The sequence below is a fragment of the Lonchura striata genome, chromosome 11, assembly GCF_046129695.1.
Source record: "Lonchura striata isolate bLonStr1 chromosome 11, bLonStr1.mat, whole genome shotgun sequence".
Classification (NCBI taxonomy): domain Eukaryota; kingdom Metazoa; phylum Chordata; class Aves; order Passeriformes; family Estrildidae; genus Lonchura; species Lonchura striata.
Genome location: NC_134613.1, coordinates 18,697,154 through 18,725,095, shown reverse-complemented (window position 1 = coordinate 18,725,095; position 27,942 = coordinate 18,697,154). Strand labels below are relative to the sequence as shown.

Genomic DNA, 27,942 nt, shown 5'->3' with positions numbered 1-27,942 from the left:
TTTATGGAGGAAATGGCAAGGTCAAAGACGTGCACCTTGCACCTGGAACTGGAGGTGCCAACTCCTGTTGTGATGCCAAAGATTAACGGGCGCGCCGATAAGAGCTGGGGGCCGTGGCCAGCGGAGACTTCTGAGCGTTCCCACGGATGCAGCTGTGCTTTGCTGGAGCCTCCCTGCTCTGGGCTCCTGGCTCCCAACAGCAACGGGCTCAGCACCAATTGCTGCCGCCGCGATGCTCTGCTGCTGTTACCAAGGCACCCCAGCGCCCTGTGCATTAGCATTCTTCTGTCTCGTGCTTTGTCTTCTCAGGGAAGCCCTTCCCCAGCACAGCCAAAGCTGCCGTGGTTGCGGTGGCAATGCCCCCCCAGCCTGCAGGGGCACAGTCCCCAAGAGCTGGGATTAGTGACGCTCCAGTGTACAGTATTTTACAGCCTGGGACTCCTGCCCGACCCACTGTGCACACCTGCAGGAAGGCCTGGGCTTGCCATCACTTCTCCCCCTCCTCTTTGTCTGCTGCATTCACTTGGGCTCCTCCGAACAAGCAGTTTACCTTCTCCCAGGCAGTCTGTGCCTGGTTTCCTGTCTGTGCAGCATCCCAAGCCTGACAGAAGCTGCTGTCTCTGCTGTGGTGTCCAGACACCACAGTATCCAGAACTGAGGACTGATTTGCAAATAATTATTACGGAAGGAAGCCGCTCCTTCTATAACTGATAACTTATCTGGTATACATCAGGCTTTCCCCAGTCTTCTCTCTGTTCCTGCTTTAATAACTCATCCCCAAACACGTTGTTCCTTTGTCAGGACTATACACTCACTGTGCCCACATTTAAGAGAAAGTCCTCTTTGATGGCAAGGTTTCTGTAGCAGGGCTGTTTAGATTTGTTGTGATTAAATCACATCCATTTTCTAATTTGTACCTTACACACACTCAAATCCCTCCTTAAGCCTGAGCTGTACAGGCACATTTTGTCTTCACTGCTGACTTAATCAAGCAGTGGAGAGCTGCTGTGTGCTCTCTGCAGTCGCTGTCTCTTGCACACAGAGGAGAAAGGGGAGAAAGAAACACTTTGCAAAAAGCTGCTATTATCCACGCACTACGGCGACAGCATATTTAGCGTTTGTGGCTCTGGGGCTGCAGTAATTAATTGTGTGTCTGACACTTGTGTTGGCACAGCCCCGCACCCAGAGCTTTCCCATTGCCCTGGTACCTGTGCGTGCCAAAACCAGCCCCCACAAGCCTCTCACCAGGAGTGGTGGGGAGACTTGAGGGCGAGCTGCCACACTGCCCAGCTCTCAGCAACGCTGGGTGCTGGTGCTGGGGTGGGCGACTCCACTGAGGGGCTCTGAGGGCAGCCTGGGGTCTCCATCCCTTCTCCACCACACAGTTCTGCTGAGGGTTGTCCTCCCGCCCCCAGTCCCAGTATTTGTCACCATCCCCCATCAATGTAAAGATGCTCTCGTCACCTACACATTCCCCAGGGGCTGGAGAGGGGGGTGCCCCCCAAACCCCACTTCCCCTTCATCTCCTCCTGCTGCAGGTGGAGCATGCCTACCACTCCGGGAAAACCCTGAAATCCTCCTCCACGTCCCCCACTCCTGTGTGCCTGCACATGGAGAGAGGGTGCTGGGGGTCGGGGGTGTTGCAGCGGAGACCCCCAGCCCCCCCTTCGCGGGGCTGCGCCTCCCTCCCTCCATCCCTCCATCCCTCCATCCCTCCATCCCTCCATCCCTCCATCCCTCCCTCCGCCGCTCCCTGCGAGCGACGCTGCTCAGCGTGCGCGGAGAGAAGGAGGGAGGAGGGAGAAGGGAAGGAGGGAGGAGGGAGGGGACCTCCCTATCTGGCTCTATCTCCTCCGCTGCCTCTCACATGCTCCGGGAGGGCGATGCGGCTCCCCGCGTCCCGCTGAGCGAGGCCGCCTGCACCCCGCCGGGGCTGCGCGCAGGGCGGGGGGCTGCCCGCGCCCCTCGGCCTCCACCCCCCCGCCACCCCCACTTCGGCCCTTGGGGGCTTTTACTATTTTATTTCGTTTGGGTTTTATTTTATTTCGTTTTTTATTTTTGTTTGATTTACCCCTCCTGGAAAAAAAATTACAAAAAAAGCCGCCGCTGCCTGCACCGACCCCCGCGGGGCTGGAGAGGCTGATGCGGCCGCCAAGGTAAGCGGGGCGGGGGCTGGGGACCCCCCGGCCGCATGTCCCCCGGCTCCCTGCATGGCCCTTCCTCCTCCGGACCTGTTGAGGCTCCCGGTCCCCTCCTGGCTCTCCCTCCCCGCCCGTTTTTATAGGGAACCTCGATTCTTCCCTTGCCCAGCGCTCCCTGCCCGGCTCGGCTCTAGCTGGCATGCCTGAGGTTATTCATTTATCCTCCCTTCTGATGGTTGCCACTAAAGCTGCTCCCTGCTGCGCTAAGTCAATCGAGTAATTCCTCGCAGACCACTGATGAGAACTGTAAACATCCTCCCCAATATTTCCCCCTTTCCCTCGGATTGCTCATCCCGGGGCTGATCGCGGTTATCGAGACCGGAGCGGGGACACAAAGCTTTCCCTGAACTCGCCTGGTTGCAAAGTGCTCGGGGGGTTTACGAGCTCCGAGGTGGGGGGTGACAGCTGGACAGATGTGGGACACGGCTGGGATGGGCACATCTGTGTGCAGGGAGAGGATGGGCAGCTGGAGTGTGGCAGGGCAGGGGCAGCGACTTCGTTCCTGATGTCCTGAGCCCGAAAATAGCCCAAAACCTCCTCCAGGACACGGGTGGGGACAGAAAAAAGCCCCTAGACAGGACAGTTCAAACGCACCATCTAAAGCAGCCCGTGTCCAAGCTTCCACTCTGGGACACGCACGTTGCCCGTCCTAAAAATTACATATATTTATGGAAACCGGGCAGCGTTTGCAAGACAGGTGCTTTTTGTTGTGGTGGTGGTTGTGAGGCAGGAGATGAAAGTTTGGTGTTGTTTTGATGTGATTCTTGATTGCTGCCTGTTGGAGTAATTGCATCGCAATTGCTCAGAGGTAGAATCAATTTCCCCAAATTGAGATTTTAATGGGAGCTCGCAAGCTGCTGTTATGTCATGTGGTTTAAGGCGGCGTTGGATTGCATTTATTTTATAAACTGGATACTTTCGCAGGCGGCGCAGGGATAACAGCACCACCCAGTGGGGCCGCAGCCCCGGCCCAGCCCAATCCCAGTCCAGCCCAGTTCACCCCAGTCCCAGCTCAGCTCCAGCCCTGCCTTAGTCCCAGCCCAAACCCCAGCCCCAGTCCCAGCCTTAATCCCAGCCCAACCCTAACCCAGCCCAGCCCCGAGCCAGGCACACCTGGGAGGACTCCTAGTGCAAACTCCAAGATGCTCCCCCTTCAGAAAAATTCCCATTTTTGTTTGCCAAAATATTCAGAGAAGTGCTGGATTAAAGTTGTTTGGGTTTGGGTGTTTTGGGTTTTTTTTTTTCCCCATAAGAAGGAATGTCTCTTTCTCAGATATTCAGGTCAAAGTTTTAAATTGGCTGAGGTCACTGTCACTCAGTGTGTCACAACTGAGAACGCAGGAAAGGCATCTTGTGTTGGGTTGTATTTCTGGCCACTGCTGCCACGAATTGGCAGAAGGAGACCTGGCAAAGGGCAAAGCTGATTGGGTTTCACAGAGCTTTTTCCGGAGGATCCTTCAAACACCCCTTGCTCAAAGGGCTGCAGATGTAGGCTTGCAAACACTCAATGCCATCTCCCACCTTTAAATAGGACTGAGAGGTGTCCTTAGCTGACCTGTCAGTCAGAAGAGGGGAATCAGTGAGCTATGTTTGCACTTTCTCGACATGTCAGGAGCTTTTAAAAGCAGCAGAGAAAGACTGTCCCATCACACAGACTGGTTTCTGTCTCTGCTGATACGCACTCTGCAATTCTTCTGCCCATGGCAGGGGAATCAGAGCTAGATGATCTTTAAGGCCCCTTCCAACTCCCAACCATTCTGTGATTCTATGATTCTGAACATTTTTTGGCAGTTCAGACTTATCCATCTTTTCTGCTGAGCTGACATTTGGCCATTTGAACTTGCTCTAGGGAACCTCCCAGCCCATCTTCTATTTTTGCTTAGAGGGGAGCCCAGATGTGAAGAAGATTCACCACAGAGATATTACTTGATATCTACCCCAAAGAGGAGACTGGGCCAGGAGGACCATCTCCCTACAGAAAATTAAATACACAGATGGTGAATTCCAGCCAGCCCTCCAAACCCTGCTGAAGAAGGGATGGCTACATGCTCCCATGTGTAGAATTAGGCCTCATGCCCCCCAGGGCTTTGCAGGCAAGGGAAAGGGAGAGACACAAATGAATGTTACAAGTAAAAAAAAAAAGTTATGAACTCTATTTGCCTGAAAATATCCCTACTTGTTTTGCTTTCTGTCATGGGTAAGATTAAGTTTTCCACCAGCCCTTCTTCCCTTCCCCTTATGCAGCCTGGCTGTTTTTCAGCATTCAGAGGTGATTTTTATGGCTGTGGGCTTGGAGCAGGCAATTTGAGGAGAGAAGGTTACCCACTGTGACTTCAATGGGGGTTGCTGATAATCAGTTAATCTGCAGATGCAAGGATGCAGGTCAACAAAGAGTTCTTACATTTCATTTTCTGGTGCACAAAGCTGTAGTTTTATTTTCCACCTTTCACAAATGGCCTCTTTTTACACAGCCAGGTTGGTGAGGCTGATGTTCACAGGGGCAGCTGTGGGAAGGAGGATTTAGATAAACCAACAAACTCCTCTCTGCACTTCGCTATGCAGGAGTGGGTCACTCTTCAAAGCCCAGCTCTGTGTCATCCCCTCTGCCTGCCCCATCCAACTGATGCCAAAGTTCAGTGCAGGGCACTAAGGAGATCTTAGGGGGATATTTTCCTCCTCTGCCTGCAAGGAAGCATTGGCAGGGAAGGGGGTTTGGATAAGTATTCAGCAGCTTTGGGTGCACAGCTCAGGGACAGCGTCTGCTTGGTCAGTTAGGGAAATTGTAAAATGATAAAAAATTGACTGATGAGTAAAAGGAAAGTATTTTACTTTAATTGCAGATATCAGAGGTGGTTGTTACTGCATAAAGATGTTGGGGTATTTTTGGTTCTTATTCAGAGGGCTTTTTCTTTAGTGAAGTTTTTTTTTCTTTAGTTCAGCGCACAAATGTTTGCTTTTATTTTCACAAACATTTTGGGATCAGCTGTCAAACTTCTCCAGGCAACAGCTTGGGGGTTTCCATTCCAAACTTCCTTTCTTCCTTCTTTAAGGAGCAGTTTGCTTTTTGCTGCACACCCCAAACATACACATATCCCTGCAGAGCATTTCAGGATTAGCTTTCTGTAGGAGTGATTATGGCTTATCCCAGACAGACCATGAGTTGAACACTGTGTCCTGAGGCAGAGCAGGAGTGTGGAGATAGTGGTGTGGAAAGTGGCCACACAGAAAGTTCATGGGAGAGTCAGGAGCAGACCAGGAGCCCCGACATCCACTCCTCTAACTACTAGTTGCAGCCCTCAGAAATACCCATGTTTACAGTTTTAGCCATATAATTACAGGTAGTGAACGATTCCATTAGGAAGGCTGTAAGGGGAGCCCTCATCTGCAAACCTCTGGGTTCAAATCAGCCACATTCACTCAGCCCCACTGAAGCCCACAGCCACGCAGGGCAGAGAAAAGGAAAGTTCAGCCCAGCGATCCCAGCTGAGTGTCCCGTGGGAACTGTGACTCCTCCAGCATCCTGCAAATACCCCGGAGAAGGCTGTGATTTGCATGTCACCCCTCCACAATGACACCAAACACGGCAGCAGCGTGCAGATGACCACGGAGCTGCCTGTGCCCCGGAGCTGAGCTGCTGCAGTGGTTGCATGTCAGCCCTGGGTGGTTTCCCACATTCTGTTTGCAAGGAGCATCAACGCTGCCTCAACAGAGAGTCCTGGATGGGCTTTGAGAAGGAAAGAAGTTGGGGGAAACGCAGTAACTCCACATTTCCAAGCCTAGATATCCTCATGAAGCAGGGCACAGATCTGAATTTCATACAGCCTCTGATTCAGTAGGTGATTTAAAGTCCAGAGCTTTGACTCAGCTAAACAGAAAGGTGAAGTTTATTTCTAAAACGTGTAAGGGGGAGCAGGATTTCAGAAACACACCTTATTTGGGGCCTTTTCCTCCCTGAAGTTACGGTTTGGACACATCTGTTGTTTTCTCCAGCAAAATCCGCTGCTTTGATCACTGCCAAGAACAGCAATCCCATTTGCAATGCATGATGCAACGGAGCAAAATCAAGGAGAAATTTTTACAAACTGGAGCCAGGGGCACCCGACCGTTGCTTTATGGCAGTACAGTTTTCCCTACACCAAAGGCAGAATTTCCATCAAGGGTCTTATTTTAACTATAATGCCTCAGACTGGATTCCAGGCTATCGTTGCAATGTGTCAGCCTGCCCCAAAACAGCAATTCCAAAGTGGTGCTTTAGGTCAAACCATCAAAGCAGCCTCGCAGCAGCTATTTAACAGCTGGGTTTTAAAAGTTCGTAATTCAGATGGGTTTTTTTAGTTAAACAGATCGTGTTAGATGTCATCAGTCAGGATAACAGCAGAAATTATGTTTTTCATTTTGAAATAAAAGCAAAAGTCGTGTTGCAATAGGAGAGGGTGGGAGAAAGAGGAAGGGATTTGAGGTCTGGAACCCCTCCCCTGGATCTCCCCCCACCATTTCCTGGGCTCTCCCCAGTTCACAGACCCTCCCTCTCCTTCCCCCAGGCCCCTTCCAGCTCCAGCTGCCTACACATCCCATCAGCAGGCATTTCTTCTTGGGTGGTAGGAGCAGCTGGCAGGGTTTGGACATATTTGCCCCTGTTTGACATCCCCCACAAAGAGGTGCTTCGAGTTGGCGTTCCTCCCACACTGCCTCTGCTACAGGTCTGGATCCGGCCTGCCAGCTTTCATCTCCTGCCCAGCTCTGCCCACTCTGGCAGCTCCTCTGCACACAGAGCTCCCTCTGACTTTAGTGGACACCGTTTGAGAGCAGCTCTAGGACCAGCAGGACCAAGACAGATACTCCGTTAGGCAGGCAAGGCCACAGGATTTTTGGATCCCATCTGGGTCCCAGATGGAAAAGCTGCAGTGTTTTAACTCCTGTTGCAGCCTGGATAAAGTCCCAGAGAAGCTCCTCCTTCATTTGGAGGCATGGGGGCTCACTCCCCTCATGGAGAAATAGATATGTGTTAAAAGATATCTTTGCTTCTTGGATATTTATTCCCATCTCCTCTTCCTCTTTCTATGGGATATTTGTTGTACTGGATCACAGACTGAATCTGTGACAGGGAGGAGATGACAAACTCATATTAGAGACTTTAAGCCACGGTCACTTGAAAAGGCATCCTTAAGGATGTTTATGAGCTAGAAGAGGTTTCCAAGAATAATTAGAAGAAATGTCAAGGAGTATCCCAGCCTATACCAACCTGCAGGAGGAAAGTCACATGCCCTTACAGAGTTGGGAGACAGGTGGTGTAAAACAACCAGCATCCTTTTATTCTTTGTATAAGAACCCCAAAAGAAAGATGAAACATCCGGATGGCAAGGGGACACACCATCAAAGGAGAGCTAATGATCCAAAACAGGGAAGTTATTAAACTTACACCCATGGGCACCCTCATTCAGAAGTAGTCTTTAGTTCACTGTGGCTAAAACATCCCTCAAGGGTAATTTTTAAAAGACCCAAGCTAAGTGGATGCCTTCCTCCTGGCCTAGCCCTCTTACGGGTGGCACAGACCCCTGGGATGGTGGGGATGCAGAGCCACTCTCTTCACCTCTGCATGCTGTAGCATTGCAGGAGGGAGAAAAGAGCAGATCTTGAAACCCAGCAGGCAAATGCCTGTGTGCTCCAAGCTGCTGTTGCGTGTGATGGTCTGTGAGCAGGCAGGGTTCTCCCAGGGTTGCTGCCTGCCTGGGACTGCCCAGAGGGTCTCTAAGGGAGGCTTCAAAGTGAGACCCTGGGACAACCCCACCAACATAATTGGTGAGACTTTCCCCCAGTGAACATCCAGGTCTGTAAGTGGGCTGGTGGTGCAGAGGCAGTGGTGGTGGTCCTGAGCGAGTTTAGGTATTGTTGCTCGTCTCCATCGGTCCTTGGTGGGCTGGCAGCTGGATTTGGGTACCTGACAGCCATGTAAGGAGCGCCAGTCTAATGATAAGGATCTATGAGACTTGCTGTTTCTGAGTCACCTGGGGTTACTTCACCGCTGCCAGTGCAGGTGCGGGTGAATGACCTGGAACTGTTGTGAAACTCTCACCTACCATGGTGCCAGGGCTGGGAAGACATGGAGGAGCTCCATGTGCTGGGGAGACGCCATCCCCCAGCGGGCTGGAGACCTCTGTCGCTGTCACAACCCCTACCCCACACCAGCTGCCTAAAGCCTCTCTGCCTCAGTTTCCCTCCTCTGCTGTACGACAACCCCTTTACCCCAAACTGATTAAGTTTTGGGCTTATTCTTTGGATCAAAAAGCTCTTGGTAGGCCCATGGGAGAGGGGCAGGGAAGGCACAGTGGGTGTTGAGACCCGATGGGGTGGAAGGAAGCCCCTCTCCCAAAGTGCCACCGAGCAGCGATGATGGCACGCATCAAGAGCCCTTCCCGTTACCCATCCTTTGTGAGACCACCGCCACCCCGTTCCCCCGGGGCACGGGAGAGCTTGGCGGCTCCATGGCCGGCTCCAGGGCCGGCTCCAAGCCCCTGGCAGGGCTCTCCCGGCTCGTTCCCCCGCTCCCGGCTCCCATGGCCGCGGCCGCTCCCGCCCCTTCCCGCAGCATGGCCGGGGAGGCGGCGCGCTCGGAGGAGGAGGCGCCCCGCAGGATGCAGGCATTGGGAGGCACAGGGATGATTGATGGCTGGGGCTGGGTTGCAGTGGGAGGGGAAGGAGAGGAGGAGGAGGAGAAGAAGGAGAAAAAGTCTGTGTAATCTTTCAGTGCCGAGCCCGGAGCTGGGGCCGCCTGTGCCTGCCGCGCTCCGCGGAGCCATGTGGGGCTTTTGATTTCATTTTTTTCCCCCAAGTTCTTTCGATTGATTTATTTTTTCCTTTTTCTCCCCTATTCCTCTCTCCCTTTCTCCTTTTTTTTTTTTTTTTTTTTTTTCCTTTTTAAACTCTTCTTCCAGGGAGAGGATAGTGGTTAAAGCTCGAGCTGGATGGATGGGTATGGGGAGAGGGGCAGGATCCACAGCCCTGGGACTTTTCCAAATCCTCCCTGTCTTTCTCTGCATCTTCCCTTCAGGTAAGGAACAGCCTCTTTATTTTGCAGACTTTTTCCTTGTGTTTCTGGCAGCCCTTGGATCGCCGCCCCCGTTCCCCTGTCCCTGGGCCTCTTTCCCTCTCCCTCTCCTCGCAGCAGTCTGCCACATGTTTAAAATAAGCAAGTGGGGCTCAGTTTTGGTGCGCGCACCCCCAATTCCCCGTTCCCCAAGCAGTCGCGGCGGGTGTTTCTCCTTGACCTCATCTCCTTTGTCTCCCCGCTCCTCATCCCACAAGGAAGGAGATGGTGGAAATCAAAGCGGCGAAGGCAGCCGGGAGGTGTTCCTGACAGCGCCAGGTTCCCTTGTGCTGCCCTTCCCGGGTGCCGCGAAGGGAAGGGGGGACACTGATGGGGTGACCCACGCATGAACCCCCCTCCATCCGAAATTTCTGCCGTGGGAGCGCTCCACGCTCCGAGGGGAGGGCAGAGCCGGGGAGCGGTCGCGGAGGGGCTCGGGGGTCCTTGGTGTGATTTGATGTGGGGTCGGTGGGACCGAGGGGCGCACGGCCCCGCCGGGGCAGCGCGGCCGCGGGGCGCACCTGGGCGGGGGATGCGCGGCCGCCCCTTCCCCCTCACCGCCCCGCGGCTCTGGGGGCTCGGCAGCCTCGTTTGCTTGGAAAACTCGTCCTGGCCGGGCCGGGAGCTGTTGTGCTGTCCGAGGGCGGGATGGCGACCAAATGGTCCCGCGAGCATCGGCACCCCCGGGCCGGCCGCTCGCAGCCGCCGCGGGGCTCGGCCCCCCCGCCGCCCCCGGCCCCGATGTTTGTATTGTGTCAGAAAAGGGGAGAATTTCAGAATTACAGCTGAAAACGCCATCTGTTTCCAATGAATCCCCCATAGTTTTTCACAATGTTTTTGGCAGATCTCTGCCTGCAAATTCCTTCAAGCCCTGAGTGCTTGTTTTTGTTGGGGGAGGGGAAACCCAGTCCACAGAGGCGGATTTGTTCCTTCCAAAACTCTCCAGTTTCTTTACCTCTTTTTTTTTTTTTTCTTTTTTTTTTTCACTTGCAAGGGGGAGAAAAATTGAGAGAAAGCCGAAGGGAGAAAGGGAGATTAAGCCTTAGAGTTTTTCTTGTCCCTTTTTACTTTGGTAAAGCTTTCATTAAAAAAAAAAAAAACAAAAAAAAAAAACAAAAAAAAAAAACCTTAATTTTTAAATCGCCTCTGCCTTTCTTTTGCATAACCGTAGGTGAAGTAGTCTTGCACACACATGTAGGAAATAAATAAATAACTGCTTTACGCCCTTCCTCCCATCTTTGCCCTCTTCGCCCTCTTCCAGGAAGACCTTTTCAGCGCTGCCCTTAGCACTGAGGTGTCTCTCTGGACCTCACTTCTCCCATGAAACTTCCCAGCAGGCTGGAAGCTGAACCCCTTGGTTTTTTTCTGGAAACTCTGGAGCTGCTCCCGTGTGTGTTGCTTAACGCCCTTTTTGGAGCGGTTGAGTTGCAAAGCGTCGAGGCTGTGAGATTTACGGTGCAAGAAAGAACTTGATAGGAGATCTGGCTGGCTGCTTTGTTTGATTCTCCCTTCAGCAGTCAAATAAGGTGCAAAGAACTGGCAGAACGAGGCGATCCAGAGCCCGCGGGAGCGGGGCGCAGGCGGAGACGGGGCTCCCCGTGCCGTGGGCTGGGAGCAGGCTGGGGGCTTTTTTGAAAGTTTTGTGGGTGGGAAGGTAAGGAGAAGGGGGGATTTATTCCCTGCCATAGCCTTTTGCCCCATGCTTCCTGGGAATTTGTGGGTTCCCAGCAGGTTCCCAGCACCAAGGAGGCTTCGCCGCCCTCCTGGGAGCCCCAGGTGAGCAGGGCTGCTGGAGGCTGCCCAAGCGGGTGCTCGGCGTGTCAGATCAGTGCCTCGCTGAGTCCTGCCCTATTTATTTATTTGCTTAACCCCCCTACACTCACAGCCCGGGCTGGATTCCCACTTGTGCTGCTCTCACACTGATGGCTTCGCCCTGCTGCCCCCGGGGCAGCCCCCACCATCCAGCGCCCTTGGGCTGGGTGCTCTGGCCGTAGGTCGGGGTGACCGTGAGGCAGCTGGGGAAGGAGGTCTGGGCAGAGCACGCCTCTGCTGACAGTTCCCTTGGTAGAAATTCTCCTTGGAGCTTGTGCCAAGTCCCAGTCTTGGATGCTCACGGGTGCTCTCCCAGCTGAGACCCTGATCTCCTGGGTGAACCAAACCTGTGCCTCCCAGTACAGGCTGTGCTTAGTTTTCTTGCAAATCCTTTTGTACTTCCAAGATCTGGCCCTGGGTGTTTTTGCCCCAGGTGTAGCAGGCTCAGGTTTGCTTTGGCTTTCCCTGTTTGTTTCCAGCTTGGTTGTTTTGGCTGTAATACACTCCCTGCTTCCATAAAAATTTGGCATTTTCTGCTCTTGGTCCATCCAGGCAGTGCAGTGGTTTCCAGATAAGGATCCAACCCTACTGGAGGTGTAATGGGGTACTCAATAAATGGCTTTTGTCTCAGCAGCAGGGAGGTGATGGCAGCAGTAAGCCAAAATTGAGATGGGGCCTTAGAGGTTAAAATAACCCCTGCAGTGCTGTGAACATGGAGCCCATCCTGGGGAAGGTGGAGGCAGGGGAGGAACGCGCCTGTGCGGGATGTTGTCGGGGCAGAGAAGAAGGGAGGGATTCAAACGTAAACCTGGAAATATTTTGGCTTCCCTGTTTTCTTGCAAGCTTGGAGCCGGTCTCGTACTTGGAACAGGGAGTTCTCTGCCATTGCCAGCAATGCACGTTGTGGGGCTGGAAGGAGGCGCCTTGTTTTTATTGTAGATGGGGTGGATATGTTGATCTTTTCCACAGAAAATTGTAGAATTCCTAGCCCTTAGTTACTGGGCACAAGGCAATGTTAAGAGTGACTTTGGGTTTATCATGGGAACAGTGGAGGTTTCTTTCTCTGTGGCCTGGACAGCTGTGCTGAGTCGGATATGCACATGAAAGTGCTCACAGGGCTGGGCAACCATAAAAACTTCCTGACCTGGGGGCTCTTCTTGAGCTCTGCCCTGACCTGCTGTCCCTGGAGAGCCAGGCTGCGGCCCCAGTGACAATGAGTTCTGTGGTCTCTCCTCTGGCTCCCTGATGGGCACATCCCATAAAGCATCCATAGGCTCTGGCATGGCAGTGTGTGGCCCCGGCAAGCCCCTCCTCAGCCTGTCAGTCCTTCAGGGGATCCCACAGCCAAGCCTACTGCTCCCAAGGGATAATTGTTGGTGAGACAGCGAAAGAGGTCAAACATGGGGGCTTTTGATCCGTCTGGATGAGTTTGATTTGGTCTGATTTGCTTTTCCTGTTGGAGCAGGCACCAGACTTGGAGTAAGGGGGAGTGTAGGAACCCAGGACCAAAAGAGCATCAGGGTCCCAGGTGTTTGAAGGGGGCTGGGGTGAGCTCAGGGCTGCTGGAATCCAGGAGTGATGTGTGCTGGGGTGACTGAGAAGGGTTTTTGGGGAGGATGGGGGTTGTGTGGAGATGCAGCTGTGGTGGGCAGGTGAGGGAGTGCCCTGGCCTGTGGCTGTCCTTGCAAATCCCATCCTGATGCCACAGATCAGGAGTGAGCTGTGCAGGCAAGGTCCTGCCTGACCATGCACAGCATCCAGAGTGCACTTGTTAGAGGAGAGCTCCTAAATGCCTTTAAAAAGCTCTGTAGCCTGCACTTGGCAGCTACTGGGATGAAAAGAAGAGGATATTTATTCCCTTGTCTGTGAGCTCTCAAAATAACAGTGCGTTCGATTGTAGCCTCAAGATTGCTTTGCACTCAAGTGCAGCCCGGCTGAGTAAATCACTGCTCCACCAGCTGAAATTCCTGCAGCAAGGGGGAGAATTGAATTATGGCCAACTGCAAAACCAGATGCCATCCCCTTGATGAAGTCATCGGGCTCTCACTGCAGAGAACAAGCTGGCTCCGACACACACAGAGCCCTGGTAGGCACAGACTGAGCTGCTCTGTCTGACAGCCTGGCCGTGGTGTGTGGGGTGGCCAGGGTCTCATGTCCCCACAGCTGCAGGGACAGCAGGTCCTTCAGAAGGGTGTCGAGTCCCACTTTGCACTACATGAGCATCCAGAAGTGTTTGGCCATCCAGCAAGCAGAGCTGTCCCTGATGTACAGGTTTTATGGGTCAGGCAGAGAGCAAGCTTCACTTGAAGCCAAAGAATTTTCTCCTCCCTTGGTTTCCTCTCCTTCCTGGACAGCTGTTGACTTTGGTCCCCAAGGACTTAGTAATGATCTATGGCATTTTGGGTTTTGGACAAGCTACCTTTTTCTCTTGCTGTGTGACACACTCCAGCTGGCCCTTTCTGAGATGACAAGGGCATGTGGCAGGACGTGACTCTGAACTTGGCCAGCCCACGGTGATGAGAAAGCATCACTGTGCTGGGATACAAGTGAGGGAGCAGTGGGACTGGGGGAGTGGGTTCCAGTTAGAAAGTTACTTTTTCTTCTTAAAATTAAAACCTGAGTCCAGGAGAGGTAGCATTTAAAAATAAATAAAGCTCTGAAAGTCTGTGGCTGTGAAACATGAACAAATACTGTGGCTTCCATGGGATGTGAGCGATGGGGAGGGAGTCTGGTGCTGGGTGGGAGCCCAGCCTGCAGGAACAGATCCACAGGGTCCCCTGCATCCCCAGGTGGGGCTGCAGAATCAGTCAGGTGTCTTGATGGGCTTGTGGGGCTGCTGCCTTCCAGCCGGGCAGCTGCCACCCCACGCCCTGCGCAAGCCAACGCCTCTGATTGAGATGCCACAGTTTTTTGGCAGACAGCTGATTGTATAAATTTGCCTCATCCAGATTTATGTGCTCCGGGCTTTTCTCCATCTCCTCGTTTTGTATCTCATTTACCTCTGCGTTTGAAGGGTTGAAATTTCACAAGAGCACAGCGGGGATGATTATTCCTAGAGGGAATCCACACCTGTGAGCAGAAAGCGATTCCCTGCCAGCCCTGCCGCGGCCTGGGCAAGGGGGAGGAGGGCGAGGGACCCGCTGCCACACCTGGGGGGCCCGCGGGCACTGGTGGGTGGCAGCGCTGCCTTCAAAGGCACCCTGGGAAAACAGCTTTGGCGTGGGGAGAGAAATGTCTGCTGGAAGCCTGAAACACTCGGCAGTGGGGGTGAACACTGTGGCACAGGTGGCCTTATCCAGGGACCGCTTCTCCAGAGGGATGGGGACATGAGTGGTGGTGGCTGAGGGGGAAGGTGAGGGTGATGCTTCATGCAGGGCATGAGAGTGCAGATTCACCTCTCTTCCCACGGTAATCATCCTGGGTGAAAACCTTAACATCCTTCAGTGTCCTCATCTCTAAACTGGACCATTTGCCTGAGGAGATTTACCAGCTCTTGGGAACTGTTGGTGAAAGTGTCTGGGTGCACTCCCCACGGGGAAAGTCAGGTGTGCAGCTCCAGAGCAGCTTCCTAGCCTGCAGCACATTGTGCTGATGGAGAGCCAGCTTTGTTAGTGCCCTTCTGCAGAGGAAGAGTCAGAGATCACTGCCTTTATCGCTTCCCTCCCTGCTTATCCTCCATCCACCAGCTCGTGGAGGAGTAAAACCTGCATCTTCTGAACCACCCACTGGCACTGCTTCCTCTGAGTAGGCAAAAGCTCAACAGCTGTGGCAAAGGCAGCACTAAGGCCTGAATCCCAGGAGGAAGATTCAAGAGCAAAGTCAGTGACTCTGCTGCTGCATTGTCTGTTGTGCTGGTTCCCCCTCTCAGCCCATTGTGCCTGCTGAAGTCCCCAAGGTTTGCTGTAGTTCTCAGAGCTGCTCTGGCTGGCAGCTCCATGGTTGGTGCCCTCTCCGATGGTGTCTGCTCCCTTCTCCCTGCACATGGATGCTGAGGTGAGCCTGGAGGAGCAGTGGCCGGGGGGCTGGGGAGAGCTGCCTTGGCTGGCGCGGAGCATGCCGGGCTGAGTCTGGAGCCAAAAGAGCTGACTAAGTGACAGGAGCGATCAAGGGCTCCTTCGGCAGCGTGCAGCACTTTGTGCTGTAGCTGCTGAAGACACTGACTCTGCTGGTTTCCTGCCTGTACTTGCCCTGTGTCTCTGTGATGCCTGCAGAGGAGAGATGGGGGGCCGTGAACTCGGTGCTGAGGACAGAAAGGAGATGGCCATGGCAGGTCCTCCGGATGATTTAGCGATTGACATGGGCTGAAAAGAGAAAAATCCATCTGTGTCCCTCTTCTGACTTCAAGGAACTGGATTCTCCCTCCCCCAGCATCCTCTTGAGCAAGACAAGGACTGGGTTAAAGGAAGCTGCGTGGTTTGAGGTGTGCTCTGGGGTACATCTAGAATCACTTTATCGTACACAAAGGAGGGCCTTTGCTTGGATTTTATGCATTTGCTGATTTTGCCAGTAGAAATGAGCACACAACCCCAGCCCCAGGGTGGAAGGTGGCCCCTCCACGCCAACCTCCCCACGCACACCCTTGCAAAATATGAGCCCCAGCTCTTTAAGAGAGTCAGGTTTATTTTTCTCTTTCAGTCCCCTCCTCCTGGTCCTCCCCCCACTTCAGTGCAACTGAAACCTGATCTAATCCCTTTGCACATGGGTAATTTATTGGTCTATTGGGCTTTTCTTGATGGCAAATTGCATTGTCTTTCTTCCTGGGTTGAGGCTTTGGAGCAGTTTGCTGCATTCCTGCAGCTCTTTTCTCAGGGCTGATCTTTCACACCCCCTCTGAGCACAGTCAAATCAGTTTTATTGGGCCTCTTTGTTATGCAAACAAGGCAATAATAACCAGGCTATTATTCTGCAAGATTGTGCTTGATTAACAGTTCAAAGGAGGTCTCTGGAAGAGCCCGGGCGCTGCACAAATCCTTTCACCGAGCTTGGGTCAGGTGGCGCTTGGGTCTGCTCGCCCCACGGTGCCCGGGAGAGCTGTCCCTGCCCGTGACATCCCATCCATCAGGGCTGCACCCACCCGCTCCCTGCTCTCCCATCCATCAGGGCTGCACCCACCCGCTCCCTGCTCTCCCCGGTGTGACAAGGCGCCGGCTGATCCCTGTCATAAAATAGAATCACTGAATGATTTGGGTTGGAAGGGGTCTTTAAAGGTCACCCCATCCAATCCCCCTTCCATGGGCAGCGACCTCTTAAATATCTCTGGGGATGGGGCAGCCACCACCTCTCTGGGCAACCTGTGCCAGTGTCTCAGCACCCTGACTGTAAAAAATCTCTTCTTTGTGTCTAATCTCACCACCCTCATGAACATCAAGATGTGGGTCTAGCATGGCCACCATGAGGAATGGATCATGGGGACACCCCCTGGGACAGCAAGCAGCACGAGGGGCTGGACGTGAAGCACAGTGTTCATTCCCTCAGTTTTTGCTTGGGACTCCTGATACCTTGCTGGAAGCAATCCCTTGTGCCATGTTTATAAGGAGCAATAAGATTGATTTTTTTTTTTTTTTTAACTCTTCTGGGTTCATTTTCATGCTGGTGGTGACTTCTGTCTGCCTGTGAGCAGAGCAGCCCCCATCTCCTTGGAGCTGGCAGATGTTGCTGGTATTTAGCACCTTGGAGAATCGTGCCTTTCCTATTGAGGTGTCAGCATAAATATGTTTATTTAGATTACTTAAATAAATACGTGTTTAGGAGCCTAAGTCTGGGTGCTCAGATCTGAGGCCAAAGGTAATTACGTTTTACTGTGTTCTCCAAAAAGGCCCTTTACTGCATGTGTGAGGCTTGCACATCTACACTTCAATCCATGTATTTGGAAAAACGCGGGATGATGTATTTGCATCACATGTGGGTGATGAAATACTTTCCAGCCCGTTAGGAACCAAGAGGATATTAAAAAACATTGCTTAGCAGTGAACACTTTAAAATTAACAGGTCTGGTGAATGTGCATTCAAGAGTCTTAAAAGAATTGGCTTTTGCTCACAGAAATTAATTTCCAGTACTTCTCTTTGTTACAGGAATTACAGGAGAATAGACAAAATGTTGGTTTTGTGCTAGTTTTCTGTAAGAGCCTGATTTGGGTAAATTAAATCCAGGTTACTTGACACCAGCTGAAGTGAGATAGGGGGGCAGTGATAATTAAATGCTGTTAAAGTTAAATGTGTGCGTGTGTTTGAACACTTAATTTGACATCAGGTAATGCAGCGTAACGATGGTGAGGGCAGAGTGGTGGGACTGGGGTCGGGTGATGCCCCAGAGCCCTGAGTGTGCGTTTGGTGGTCCATGGGATGTTGGTGAATGGAGGACCAGGGCTTTGCAAACCCAGGAAAAGGCCACAATTTATTCATTGCCTACTGAATGCGATGTCCTGGTTAAAGGGCTGACTTGGGAGGGTTGTGAGCTGGTCTTTATCCCGTGTCCTGTCGGGGTGGTAGGCTATGCAGGAAACAAGGCTGCTGGAGGGAGATCTGATGGTGGGGCTGGGCAAACACCTTCCAGCGAGAACTTAAAAGTGCAAACCGTTTAGCTTATCTGGAGGATTGACAAGGGACTTGATTGCAGTGTGTAAATATCTTTCTGGGAAACACACTCGTTACTAACGGACCTTTTACTGCTTTGGAGAAAATCGCTGGTTCTTTTTATGTCCTTACAATGAAGTCAGATAAAATCCACTTAGAACCAAGACCCGTGTTTTGTGAAGGTGATAAACTCCTGAAACAGCCCGCCCGGGATGGCTTTTCAGTGGGTACAGACATCAGGAGTCCCTGAACAAATGGGGGATATGGGAGGGGGCTATCCTAGTCCAGGTGCTTTTCTGATTTTTTTTTTCTCCCTGGCTTTAGCTTTCTGAAACCGTTGGTTTCAAGATAACAAAGGAAATTTTGTTCTCTGGTTTGAGTGGCACCAAGGCCTTGAAAGAAGATCATGGAGGGGGGGGGAGGGTTGGGAGGTGGCTTGGAGGGTTTGAAGTCACCTGTCTGTGAGATGAAGGCTGCTTTGCCATGGACGAGAAATCACCCAGACCTGGGGATGTCTCACAGATCCCGGGAGAGCCTTGCTGTGTTCCTGCTTGAGAGGGATTTGTTTCCATGCTAAGTCATCTGTGGTTGAAAAACAGAACCATTGTGAGTCGATGGAAAATAGATTATGCGAAATTGAATAAACATCGTTTCTTGGCCAGGGTACAAATGAGCCTGCACCACTGTGCCAAAGCTGCTGCCAGAGGGGACGAGGCAAGGCTGCTTGGGAGGGGTAAGGGTCGTGTTTGCTCTCCTCCACAGCCTTTGTCAGCTTTGTGGTCCCTCCCCAGCAGCACGAGGGATTTGCCACGAGGGTGGCTGGGGAAATGTCCATGGGAAAGGCCGGGCGTGAGCAGCCTGGCTCACACACCACACAGCACCTGGATTTGGAGATCTGGCCTTATATGGGGCCCTGAGCGAAACAGCCAGAAGGGGACCAGTGCCAAAAGTGCAGCGATAACATCTCAGAGCAGAACGCTCCCCCTTCAGGCACAGGGAGGAAGGAGATGGGCTTCCCTGCCCTCCCTTCGGTGGGGATTTTTTAATTCAGTGCCTTATAAAGTCATGTGTGACCCCGGGCAGGGCAGCAGTGAGGGATGCTCAGCACCAGGATGTGCCCAGCACTGGGTGTTGGGGGGCTGTTCAGCAGAGCCCACTCTGTCCCTAAGCAGCCACAGCTCACGCCTGCATCTCCTCATCCAAGCTAGTGAAGCAAGTCCTTAAAGACCAAGAGGCAGTGGATTTGTTCCTACTAAACACATCCTCTCCACGCAGCGGCTGAAGGGCTGGAGCAGGCAAAGTGCTGCAGCCAGGACTCTGCAAGCTGCTCCCTGGATGGGATGCTTTCGGTGCCTCGTCCTGGTGCCTTGCTGAGCTGTGGGGTGTGTGGCTCCTTTGTGTCCAGGGATGTGTCCTCCAGCTTCTCCTGGGGCTGTGCGGGCTGCAGTGACAGCACCTTCTGCCGAGAGAAACCCCAAGGCACCCTCAAGCTGTACATTAGCATAACAAGTAGGAGAGCAATGACTTTAATTGCCTGATGCCACAAGGGTTTGGGATAACCAGCAGTGGTGGCACTGGTCACACACTCCTGCGTGCTGTTTTGACTCCTGCCTACCATTATGACAGTCCTGGAAAACCACACTCCTGGGATGAACAAGAGAGGGATGTGAAATAATAAATATCTTTAAATTTGACCCATACATGCAAAAGATTTAGCAGAAACATGAGTCTATGTCCCAGGGCAGCACATTGTTGTTGAGTAACCTCTGGTCAATGATGAGTTAAAGACTTTCCACAGAGCTTCTTGCAGATTTAAGTGGGATGCTGCCAAGACCAAACAGCTCCCAGGTTCTCAGTGCTGCTGCTAGCATCTGAGTTTATTAAACATGAATTTTAAAATTGTGAGGAACCTGTCACCATTTCCCATTTGCACTTCAGTCTTCTTGGAAGCAGAGAGGAGACTGCCTTGTTTCTCACAGCTGAACTGCTCAGTGTTTTATAGTCTTAAGTCTCCCTTTCTGATTTTCCAGCACCAACTCTGTTTAAGTTTCCAGCACTGTGATGTTTAAAACTCAGACATACTGTTTTCCCTGAAACAATACTGGGTTTTGTAACTTTCTTTCTAAACAAATCTTCAGATACTTTTGGCACGGATTCCCTCACAAGCTCCTTTTAAACAAGCCCCAAGACAAGAATATATGGGTACGCTTGCAAAAGGCACCATGAAAGCATCTGGAAATGGTGGGGCTTGTTGTATTCTCCTCCTGCTGCCTTTTCTGCCTGAACTCATCCTGTTTCCAAGCGCTCTGAGGGGGTCGATTAAGAGGAGAGGAAGGAAAATGCCATGAATTTTAAGTAGTGTGAGCCTGGGTTCACCCAGCAAGACTCCAAATTGGCAGGGGCAGAGCAGCGTCTGTGACATTCAGCGATGGCCATGTGCTTTTCGCACAGCTGCTTTCAAGTCTGCTCCAGGGAAGCCACACTGCCCCAGGGAGCAGACGTTGTGTGTGGGGGGAAGAAACAGGATCTGAATTTTCTTTGCCTTCCTCCGCCTTGCCAGGAAGCACCAGGGCTGCGGCTGAGCCCGGCAAAGGCCCTGCAGCCTCTGGCTTCGCCTCCGCCATGCGCTGCCCAGGCGGGTGGGAAGGGAAGGCGGGGGCTCGCTGCCATCCCCGCACCTGCTGTGCCGGTTTTTCTCCTCCACCTCTTGTTCTCTCTCAGCGGGCCGTGGTGGGGAACGGGCTCCCAGGGCTGGGCAGAGCCGCACAGATGTCAAGAAGGAGGTTTTTTGGCTCCCGCTTCTTTCCAGAGGCACAGGGACAAGGGCTGCACCGTCACCGCTCAGCGTGGCGTGGGTGATGGTGGATGGCCTCTGGCTGTGCTGCAGGGTGGGTCATGGCACCCATCCTGCTCTAACCTGGGCACAGTGGTTGTGATGCTGCTCTGCTTTCCCAAGCCCATAAAGGAGGAAAAGGAAGAGAGCTTTTTGCTGGTAGAGATCAGCCTGGACGCAGTGGCCAGTAACTCACACAGCACAGAGCTTAGAATGTCAAACCCCATTGCATTAATGATCCTCCCTCATCACTGCTTATGAATATGTCCCATTCTTCCACACCATGGTTTCCCCCCCATGATCATTCATCTAAAGGCTGGATGTTCTTTCCCATTTTGGCTTCAATTGGGGCAGATCCTGTTGGTTTCTTTGGCTTTGATGCATGAGAGTTGGGTCATGTGAGAGGGTCACATCTGGCGAGTGAGGCCCTGTCACGCGGCCGGGCCGGCATCATGAGTTTGGGCAGCGGGAAGAGGATGTGGATGGGCTAAGACTCGGGCATCCCACCCGCGGGCAAGCCAGCACTGACCCCCTTGTGTTCTCCTGCCCTCCCGCAGCGACGTCTCCATGCAAGATCCTCAAGTGCAACTCTGAGTTCTGGGCGGCCACGTCGGGCTCGCACCACCTGGGCGCGGAGGAGGCGCCGGAGTTCTGCACGGCGCTGCGGGCGTACGCGCACTGCACGCGCCGCACCGCCCGCACCTGCAGGGGAGACCTGGCCTACCACTCGGCCGTGCATGGCATAGACGATCTCATGGTGCAGCACAACTGCTCCAAGGATGGCCCCACGTCCCAGCCCCGCCTCCGGACATTGCCCCCCGGGGACAGCCAGGAGCGCTCCGACAGCCCCGAGATCTGCCACTACGAGAAGAGCTTCCACAAGCACTCGGCCGCCCCCAACTACACCCACTGCGGGCTCTTTGGGGACCCCCACCTCAGGACTTTCACGGACACTTTCCAGACCTGCAAGGTGCAGGGGGCGTGGCCGCTCATAGACAATAACTACCTGAACGTGCAGGTCACCAACACGCCGGTGCTGCCTGGCTCCTCGGCCACCGCCACCAGCAAGGTGAGCCCTGTCCCCCTGGGCAGAGGTGGGCGAGGGCAGAGAGGCTTCAGAGCAGCCTTTCGTTCCTCTGTGTCTTCCCCCATTTCCACATCTTGGGGAGGGTAAGAGCTCCTCTGAATTTGAATGTATGGCCCTCAGTATCAGATCTCCATCCTTTTTGTGTCCCCAGCCTTCACTGAAATGTGTTTTTTTGTTGAGCACATCCAGCCCCATCACAGTGAGCAGGCTGAGGTGCTGCACCTCAGGGGCCCTTCATGGCCAAGCTAGGTATACCAAATTAGGAGGTCTCCCACCTTAAGACTCCAGGTTGCTGTGAACAGCCAGATTAGGAATGATGCTGGCACCTCTTGGGGGTCCCCCGAGGCCCAAGCAAACCCAGGACTTCCCTCCATGGAGGCTCCAGCTTGCAGGAACAGCCTGGAGGGAGCTGAGCTCCTCACACTGCCTTCCCCTCTACCCAGGCTTCTAATTGTCTCTGTGGTTTGCAGCCTAGTCAAGACATTTTGTGGGGAACAGTCTGTTCTGGAGGTGCTTTGACAGACTAAATAAACATCCTGAAAGTACAAGGCAAACACAGAGAGCCCAAGTGAAAATGTGCTGCTGTGATACAGCAGGACTTGTGTGTCACAGCCTCAGCTTCAGGAGGGACCTGGAGCTGAGGAACTGTTGTGCTGCCCCTGGTTCACAAGCTCTAAAGCTAACAGGGCAATTTTTGTGCCAAAGAAAATGGGAGGCTTAGTAAGAGGCATCCTCTTGCTTTTGGAAAATGTCCTGTCCCACCATGTCTGGGAGTTCTGCTTCTCCCTGTGTGTGGGGAGAGGAGAGAAGCATGTGTAGAACAGGGGCTGCTTCTCTGCTCTGGATGTCACCCCTTTATCCTGAGCTGGAACTGACAGTGAGGTTCTGACCTGTCCCAGATAAACCCCCTAAAAGATACTTAATGATGCTCTGATGTCCTTACCTGCTAAAAGACATCAAAACCTGCTGAAGCTTGCAAGGAAGTCTGGGTTGAGGAAAGTGGTCCTTAAGGATCCCAAGACCTGCTGGGATTGCAGATCACCATCTTAATTGAGCCTTTTCTCTTCTTATCTGCCTCACAGTCTTGTGGTGAGGAGGCATTAGTCATGAGATCTGCAGCATGAGCTGTGGGAAGCACTGCTGTGGGCACTGTGCTGCTGGAAACCATGGGAGCACTCAGTCCTTGGGGCTCTTTGTGTTCTCTGCTCTCTTCTCCAGCCCCACCCTGCTCCGGCCAGGTCTCAGTCTCCCCCTTCATGGGGCCCACGGGGCAGGAGGTCCCCTTTGCCACTTCTCCCTCATGGGCAGGAAGGTGCATGAGCAACTCTGTAAGAGCTGGAAGAGGAAACGTAGTTCGTTCTCTTTGTACATGCAAATTCTGCTCATTTTCCTCCCCAGGTATTCCCTCCAAAAGCCAGGCCAGCAAGGGAAGAGCAAGCACTGTGAGGTCCTTCCTCTGGAGGGGGCCTGTGTTTGAGCCCAGCCAGGGGTGAGGAGGCATGCTGGGAAAAATCTCTTAAAATCGAGTCCAGCCATTAACCCAGCACTGCCAAGGCCACCACGAAGTCACCCCTGGAAGGGCCATCCTGCTGGAACAGGCTGAACACATGTGCCTGTGGGGTTGAGATGGAGCAGGACGTGTTTGAGAGCCCATGGGAGAAATCCTGTTGGTCTGCAGTTGGTTAGGGAAACAAATTGCTCCAGCCCTTGGGATGTAAATGTCATGGGAGTCAGAAGAGAAGCTCCACCGCCTCCAAGGGAGTCGGGGCTCATCCCTGCTGTCATCTGCCAGCCCTGGAGGCGAGGCAGTGCTGCGTGCACGGGCGTGCTGCCACAGGCCTGTGAGTAGGGATACTCCACCCAGCTCCAGCTGCAAGGAAGCTCCTGTGCTGGGCCTGGAGATAACAGGCAGATGCAGGTGGTGTATTCAGTTAAGCCTCTGGGTCTTGGATGTCTACACCCTTTGGCTGGAGCAGGATCACCATGTCTAGGGGGTTAAAAGTCAGGGCCAGTTCTTAGGATGAAGGACCATGAGCCTGAAGGTCATGCTCCTGTCTGGACTGAGCATCCAGCCCTTCCACCTCCCACCCCACTGCTGCGTGTGCTCTCAGGTGGTCATCACTGGCTGTAACCATGCTCCTTTCCTCCCCCGCAGCTCACCATCATCTTCAAGAGCTTCCAGGAGTGTGTGGATCAGAAAGTGTACCAGGCAGAGATGGACGAGCTCCCCGCTGCCTTTGTCGACGGCTCCAAGAACGGAGGGGACAAGCACGGGGCCAACAGCCTGAAGATCACAGAGAAGGTGTCGGGCCAGCACATCGAGATCCAGGCCAAGTACATCGGCACCACCATCGTGGTGAGGCAGGTGGGGCGGTACCTCACCTTCGCCGTGCGCATGCCGGAGGAGGTGGTCAACGCCGTGGAGGACCGGGACAGTCAGGGCCTCTACCTGTGCCTCCGTGGCTGTCCAGCCAGCCAGCAGATTGACTTCCAGAGCATCCGCTCGGCTCAGGCCACCGAGGGGCGTGCCCGAAGGAAGGGGCCCAGCCTGCCCGCCCCCCCCGAGGCCTTCACCTACGAAACGGCCACGGCCAAGTGCAGGGAAAAGCTGCCCGTGGAGGACCTCTACTTCCAGTCCTGTGTCTTTGACCTCCTCACCACGGGGGATGTCAACTTCATGCTGGCTGCTTACTATGCCTTTGAGGACGTGAAGATGCTTCACTCCAACAAAGACAAGCTGCACCTCTATGAAAGGACACGGGTTCTGACCCCAGGCAACACGGCTCCCACGGGAACGCATCCCACCCTCTGGGTAGCACTGCTGTGTTTGTGTTGGTTGTGCTTGTTATAGAGGTTTGCTCCTTCACAGCTTGGAGAGAAGGGAAAGGGGAGCAGGAGGCAACCAGGGATGTTGGAAAACAAGAGGTTGTACATCAGAGCCACGTGGGTTGTCCTCAGACCTCAGTCTCTCTCTTGGTGCAAGTCCTCCACGTTCCCAGCTCTTGCCTGGGAAGAATGTGCTGCCAGTGGGACCAGTCAAGAGTTTTTGCTGGACTGTACCTTGTCTGGACCTTCCTCACTTCCCCCTCCTCCTGCCCCCATTCGAGGGGGTGCTGGGGAGCTCTTGTAGCTACTCTGCTTGTAGCTCTCCCCTGGTCCCAGCCGTGCATGTGGTGACACTGGCATGTGTGAACGTGGCTTTGTCTGCAGAGAGCAGAGCCCACGAGGAGGGCACGGAGCAGTGAGACAGGACCAAGCCTGGCCAGCACAGCAGGGCAGGATGTCCTGCTCACTGGGGCTGGGCTCTGCTTTTTGGCACGTCCTGCTCTGCCCACAGTCCTGCTGTTGCAGAAGGTGGTGCAAAGGGCCGAAATGGTGGGCAGTGATCCCATGGGCAGTGATCCCATGCTTGCTTGGCTGCTGGTGCCAGGCACCTTCTGGGTGGAAGGAGAACACGTTCCTCAAGCTTTGGCCTGCATTTTCTGTGGTTCAAAGGCGTCCCCTATTTCAGCCAGTTCACCTGGCTGATTCACTCAGTAGTTTTACTCCTGTCTCCCTTGTCTCTGCCTGGACCTACCATGGACTCTTGATGGCAATGGGAGAAACTTGGCCAGTATTCAAGTGGTTTCTGCAACTTCTGCCCAGCATTGGATGAGTTCCTCACACCATTCGCTCTCTGGTCCCCTAAAACTGGCAGCAGGGTGGCTGCTCAGTAGGAGACCCAACCTGCACCTCCCTGCAGTCCCTCCCTGCCTGTGGCTCGGCCTGGCCCAGCCCTGGGATGGAGCAGGAGTGTGGTGCTCTTTTTTTGCTGCTAGGTCTCTGCTCTGCTCCCCATCCTGGGGCCGCGACTTGCAACCCCATTGCAGACCAGTTGCACCTTAAGCCCTTCAGGGCTTGAATCAGAAATGGGGCAATGTCAGAATTCAGCCAGGAGACGGGATGCAGCAGAGGACCCCCCCAGCTGCCTCCAGATGTCTGTTCCCTGCCTCGAAACCATCAAAAATCTCCTTCCCCCACCACCTAGTGCTGCCCACCTCCTCCACTCCATGTTCCTCTGTGGTTCACCCCATCGCTCACTGAACAAACATCAAGACCACCTTTGGTCTGCACCTTCAAGACCTCCTGGTGGCTTTCCCCCACCTTGACTCAGGGGGAAGTTCCCAGAAACAAGCCCCAAAACACATGTCACACCTGGGGGCACCTCCTGCTCTCAAAAGGGAGGTCTCTGGGCGTGATGAGACAAGCTAGCACCAAAAGAGGTGGGAACAGGCTTGGTTTGGCAGTCTGAACTGGTGCCAAGAGGCAGCCTGGTGTAAATACTGAACGTGACTATTCATTGTGTCCTTACAGCTCTAGAGCTCCATTTGTAAAGCAGCAGAGAAATGCAAACTTGTGTCAATTGATGTAATTTATATTGTCTCTTTAATATATAGAGCCCTGGCATTGATCTCGTGTGACTGTACAGATGAAAAGATGTAATTGGTTTTTAAATGTTTAAGGAAAGAAAAGAAACAAAAAGATGTGTTTACTACTTTGTTCCTTGCTTTGTTTGCTGATGCCCCAGATAGTCTGCTTAGGGAGATATTGAAATAAGGATATCACAGTTTGGAGGTGCTGAGAGGAGCAGCCACTGGACCACAGCACCAGACAGTTTCATTTCCCAATGCACTAATGCTCAGCCAGGCTGATTTGGACTTTGTTTCCTTTGTTCTAGAGAAAACAAATGTTTATCTTCCCTAGAAGTTTAAAACCCACCTTTTAAGAGCCAAAACCTGTTTCTGGGCAGAGAAGAGTTTTACCCCACAGCTAAATGCAGCTGTGCACAGCCTCCCTCTGCTTGAAAGCTGCCTGAGCTGGCCCAGCTACAGTGTGCCAACAGGTCAAGAATTCCCTTAGGACCTCCCCTTCCTATAAAACAATCACCCCACGGCACAACACGCTGTGGTTTAGGGACAGTTTCCATCCAAGGAAAGTCTGGTTCTGGCGTGGCTCGTTCCCTCTGTCCAGGTGGGCGCTCCAGTGGTGGCTGATGGTGTGAGGTGGTTGGGGTATCCCTATTTTAGAAGCAAACAGTGAAGCACTTTATTTTGGTTGTGTCTGACCCAGTTCTGGTTAAAGGTGAAGTGTGGCCAAGAAGGACACGATACTTGGAAACAAACAAAACAAAACAAAAAAAAGCATAGGCAAAGGGGGGCATTCTGAAAAGGCCCCCCCAGCTCCTCCCTGCGCTGAGACCCACGGGAGTGTCACCGCGTGTAAATACTGTAAATTATTTATTGAGAGAAACGCAAGTAAAGTTTGAGGTTTTTTTGACAATAAACGAGTGGGTCTCACTTTGTTCCCCCTGTGTTGGCTGGATGCAAGTGCTGCCCCATTTCTGCATTCACTCCAAAGCAGTGAAGGACCTGAAGGAGCCTCTGAGAGCTCATTTCTCTCCTGAATTCTCCTGAGAATTTCGCTCTGGAGTTCGATTTATCTAAAGCCAAAGGAGAAAATTTAAAAGGGGATGGGGATGAAAATATAGATAATAAACTATTAGAGCCTTGCCTCGCTGGGAAGGGAGATGTGCAGCAATGGAGTCCAAGTGGGTGCCACCACCCTTCCCCTGCTCACCGCAGCAGATTGAGGTGTAGAACCCGGTAATGGTAATTCCTCCCTTCGTTGGGCAGCTCTCCTGTCCCAGCTGGGTTTGTTGCTGCCCTCTAATGAGGAAAGACAAAATTGCATTTTTTTTCTGTTAAATTTTCCGGTTTTGAAATCTGAAGGTGCTCATTGTCACAGCAGCTGGATACAGGGAGATGCTGAGGGCAGGTGGGACACCCACACCAACTCAAAACCCACATTATTTGGGTTAAATCTGTGCAGTGATGCCCAGCACCAGAGATGTGACTGACATCTGGCCTTCCCCTCCTTCAAAGCCCAGAGAACTGGCAGCATTTGGAAAGAGCCAAATCCACTTCTTCTGCCAGTCCTTGCATGAGAGCTCAGGTTTAGCCACATGAAATTCCTCAAGCTGACATGGCTAAACCTGAGCACTCCTCTACGAAGTGCCCAGAGCGCAGGGGTCAGGGGTCTCCCTCACTGAGTGTTCTGCCAGGAGGTCACCAATGTTCCCTGCTGTCCAGGGACCTGGAGCAGGCAGCCCCTGCATGTTCCAGTGGCACAAAGTGCTGGTGTGAGGCAATGGTGACCCCCGAGGCACAAGGATGCCCCGTCCCCATTAACCACAAAAGGCAGCAAAGCATCCCCAGGAGGTAAGTGGGGCAGGCACAGGCTGTGCAGAGACATAGGTGGTGGCAGTGGTGGCCTTGTGGCACTGGGAGAAGTTCAAATTGCTCTCCAAACCATG

General features: G+C 53.1%; 1 protein-coding gene across 1 annotated transcript; it reads left to right on the top strand.

Moving 5' to 3' along the window:
* Positions 1 to 1,897: 1,897 nt before the first annotated feature.
* On the top strand, positions 1,898 to 26,913 carry RGMA (repulsive guidance molecule BMP co-receptor a). The gene is made up of 4 exons (XM_021530329.3): positions 1,898 to 2,156; positions 9,134 to 9,249; positions 21,061 to 21,572; positions 23,746 to 26,913. Exons 1-4 carry the CDS (start codon positions 2,143 to 2,145, stop codon positions 24,439 to 24,441), a joined length of 1,338 nt encoding a protein of 445 aa, XP_021386004.1. The 5' UTR covers positions 1,898 to 2,142; the 3' UTR covers positions 24,442 to 26,913.
* Positions 26,914 to 27,942: the final 1,029 nt, after the last annotated feature.

What these genes read in the sequence shown, in the direction of transcription:
- RGMA (XM_021530329.3), top strand. An exon ending in TCTCTGCATCTTCCCTTCAG is followed by an intron (nt 9,250 to 21,060) that starts GTAAGGAACAGC and finishes GCCCTCCCGCAG; the next exon opens with CGACGTCTCCATGCAAGATC. An exon ending in CGGCCACCGCCACCAGCAAG is followed by an intron (nt 21,573 to 23,745) that starts GTGAGCCCTGTC and finishes CCTCCCCCGCAG; the next exon opens with CTCACCATCATCTTCAAGAG.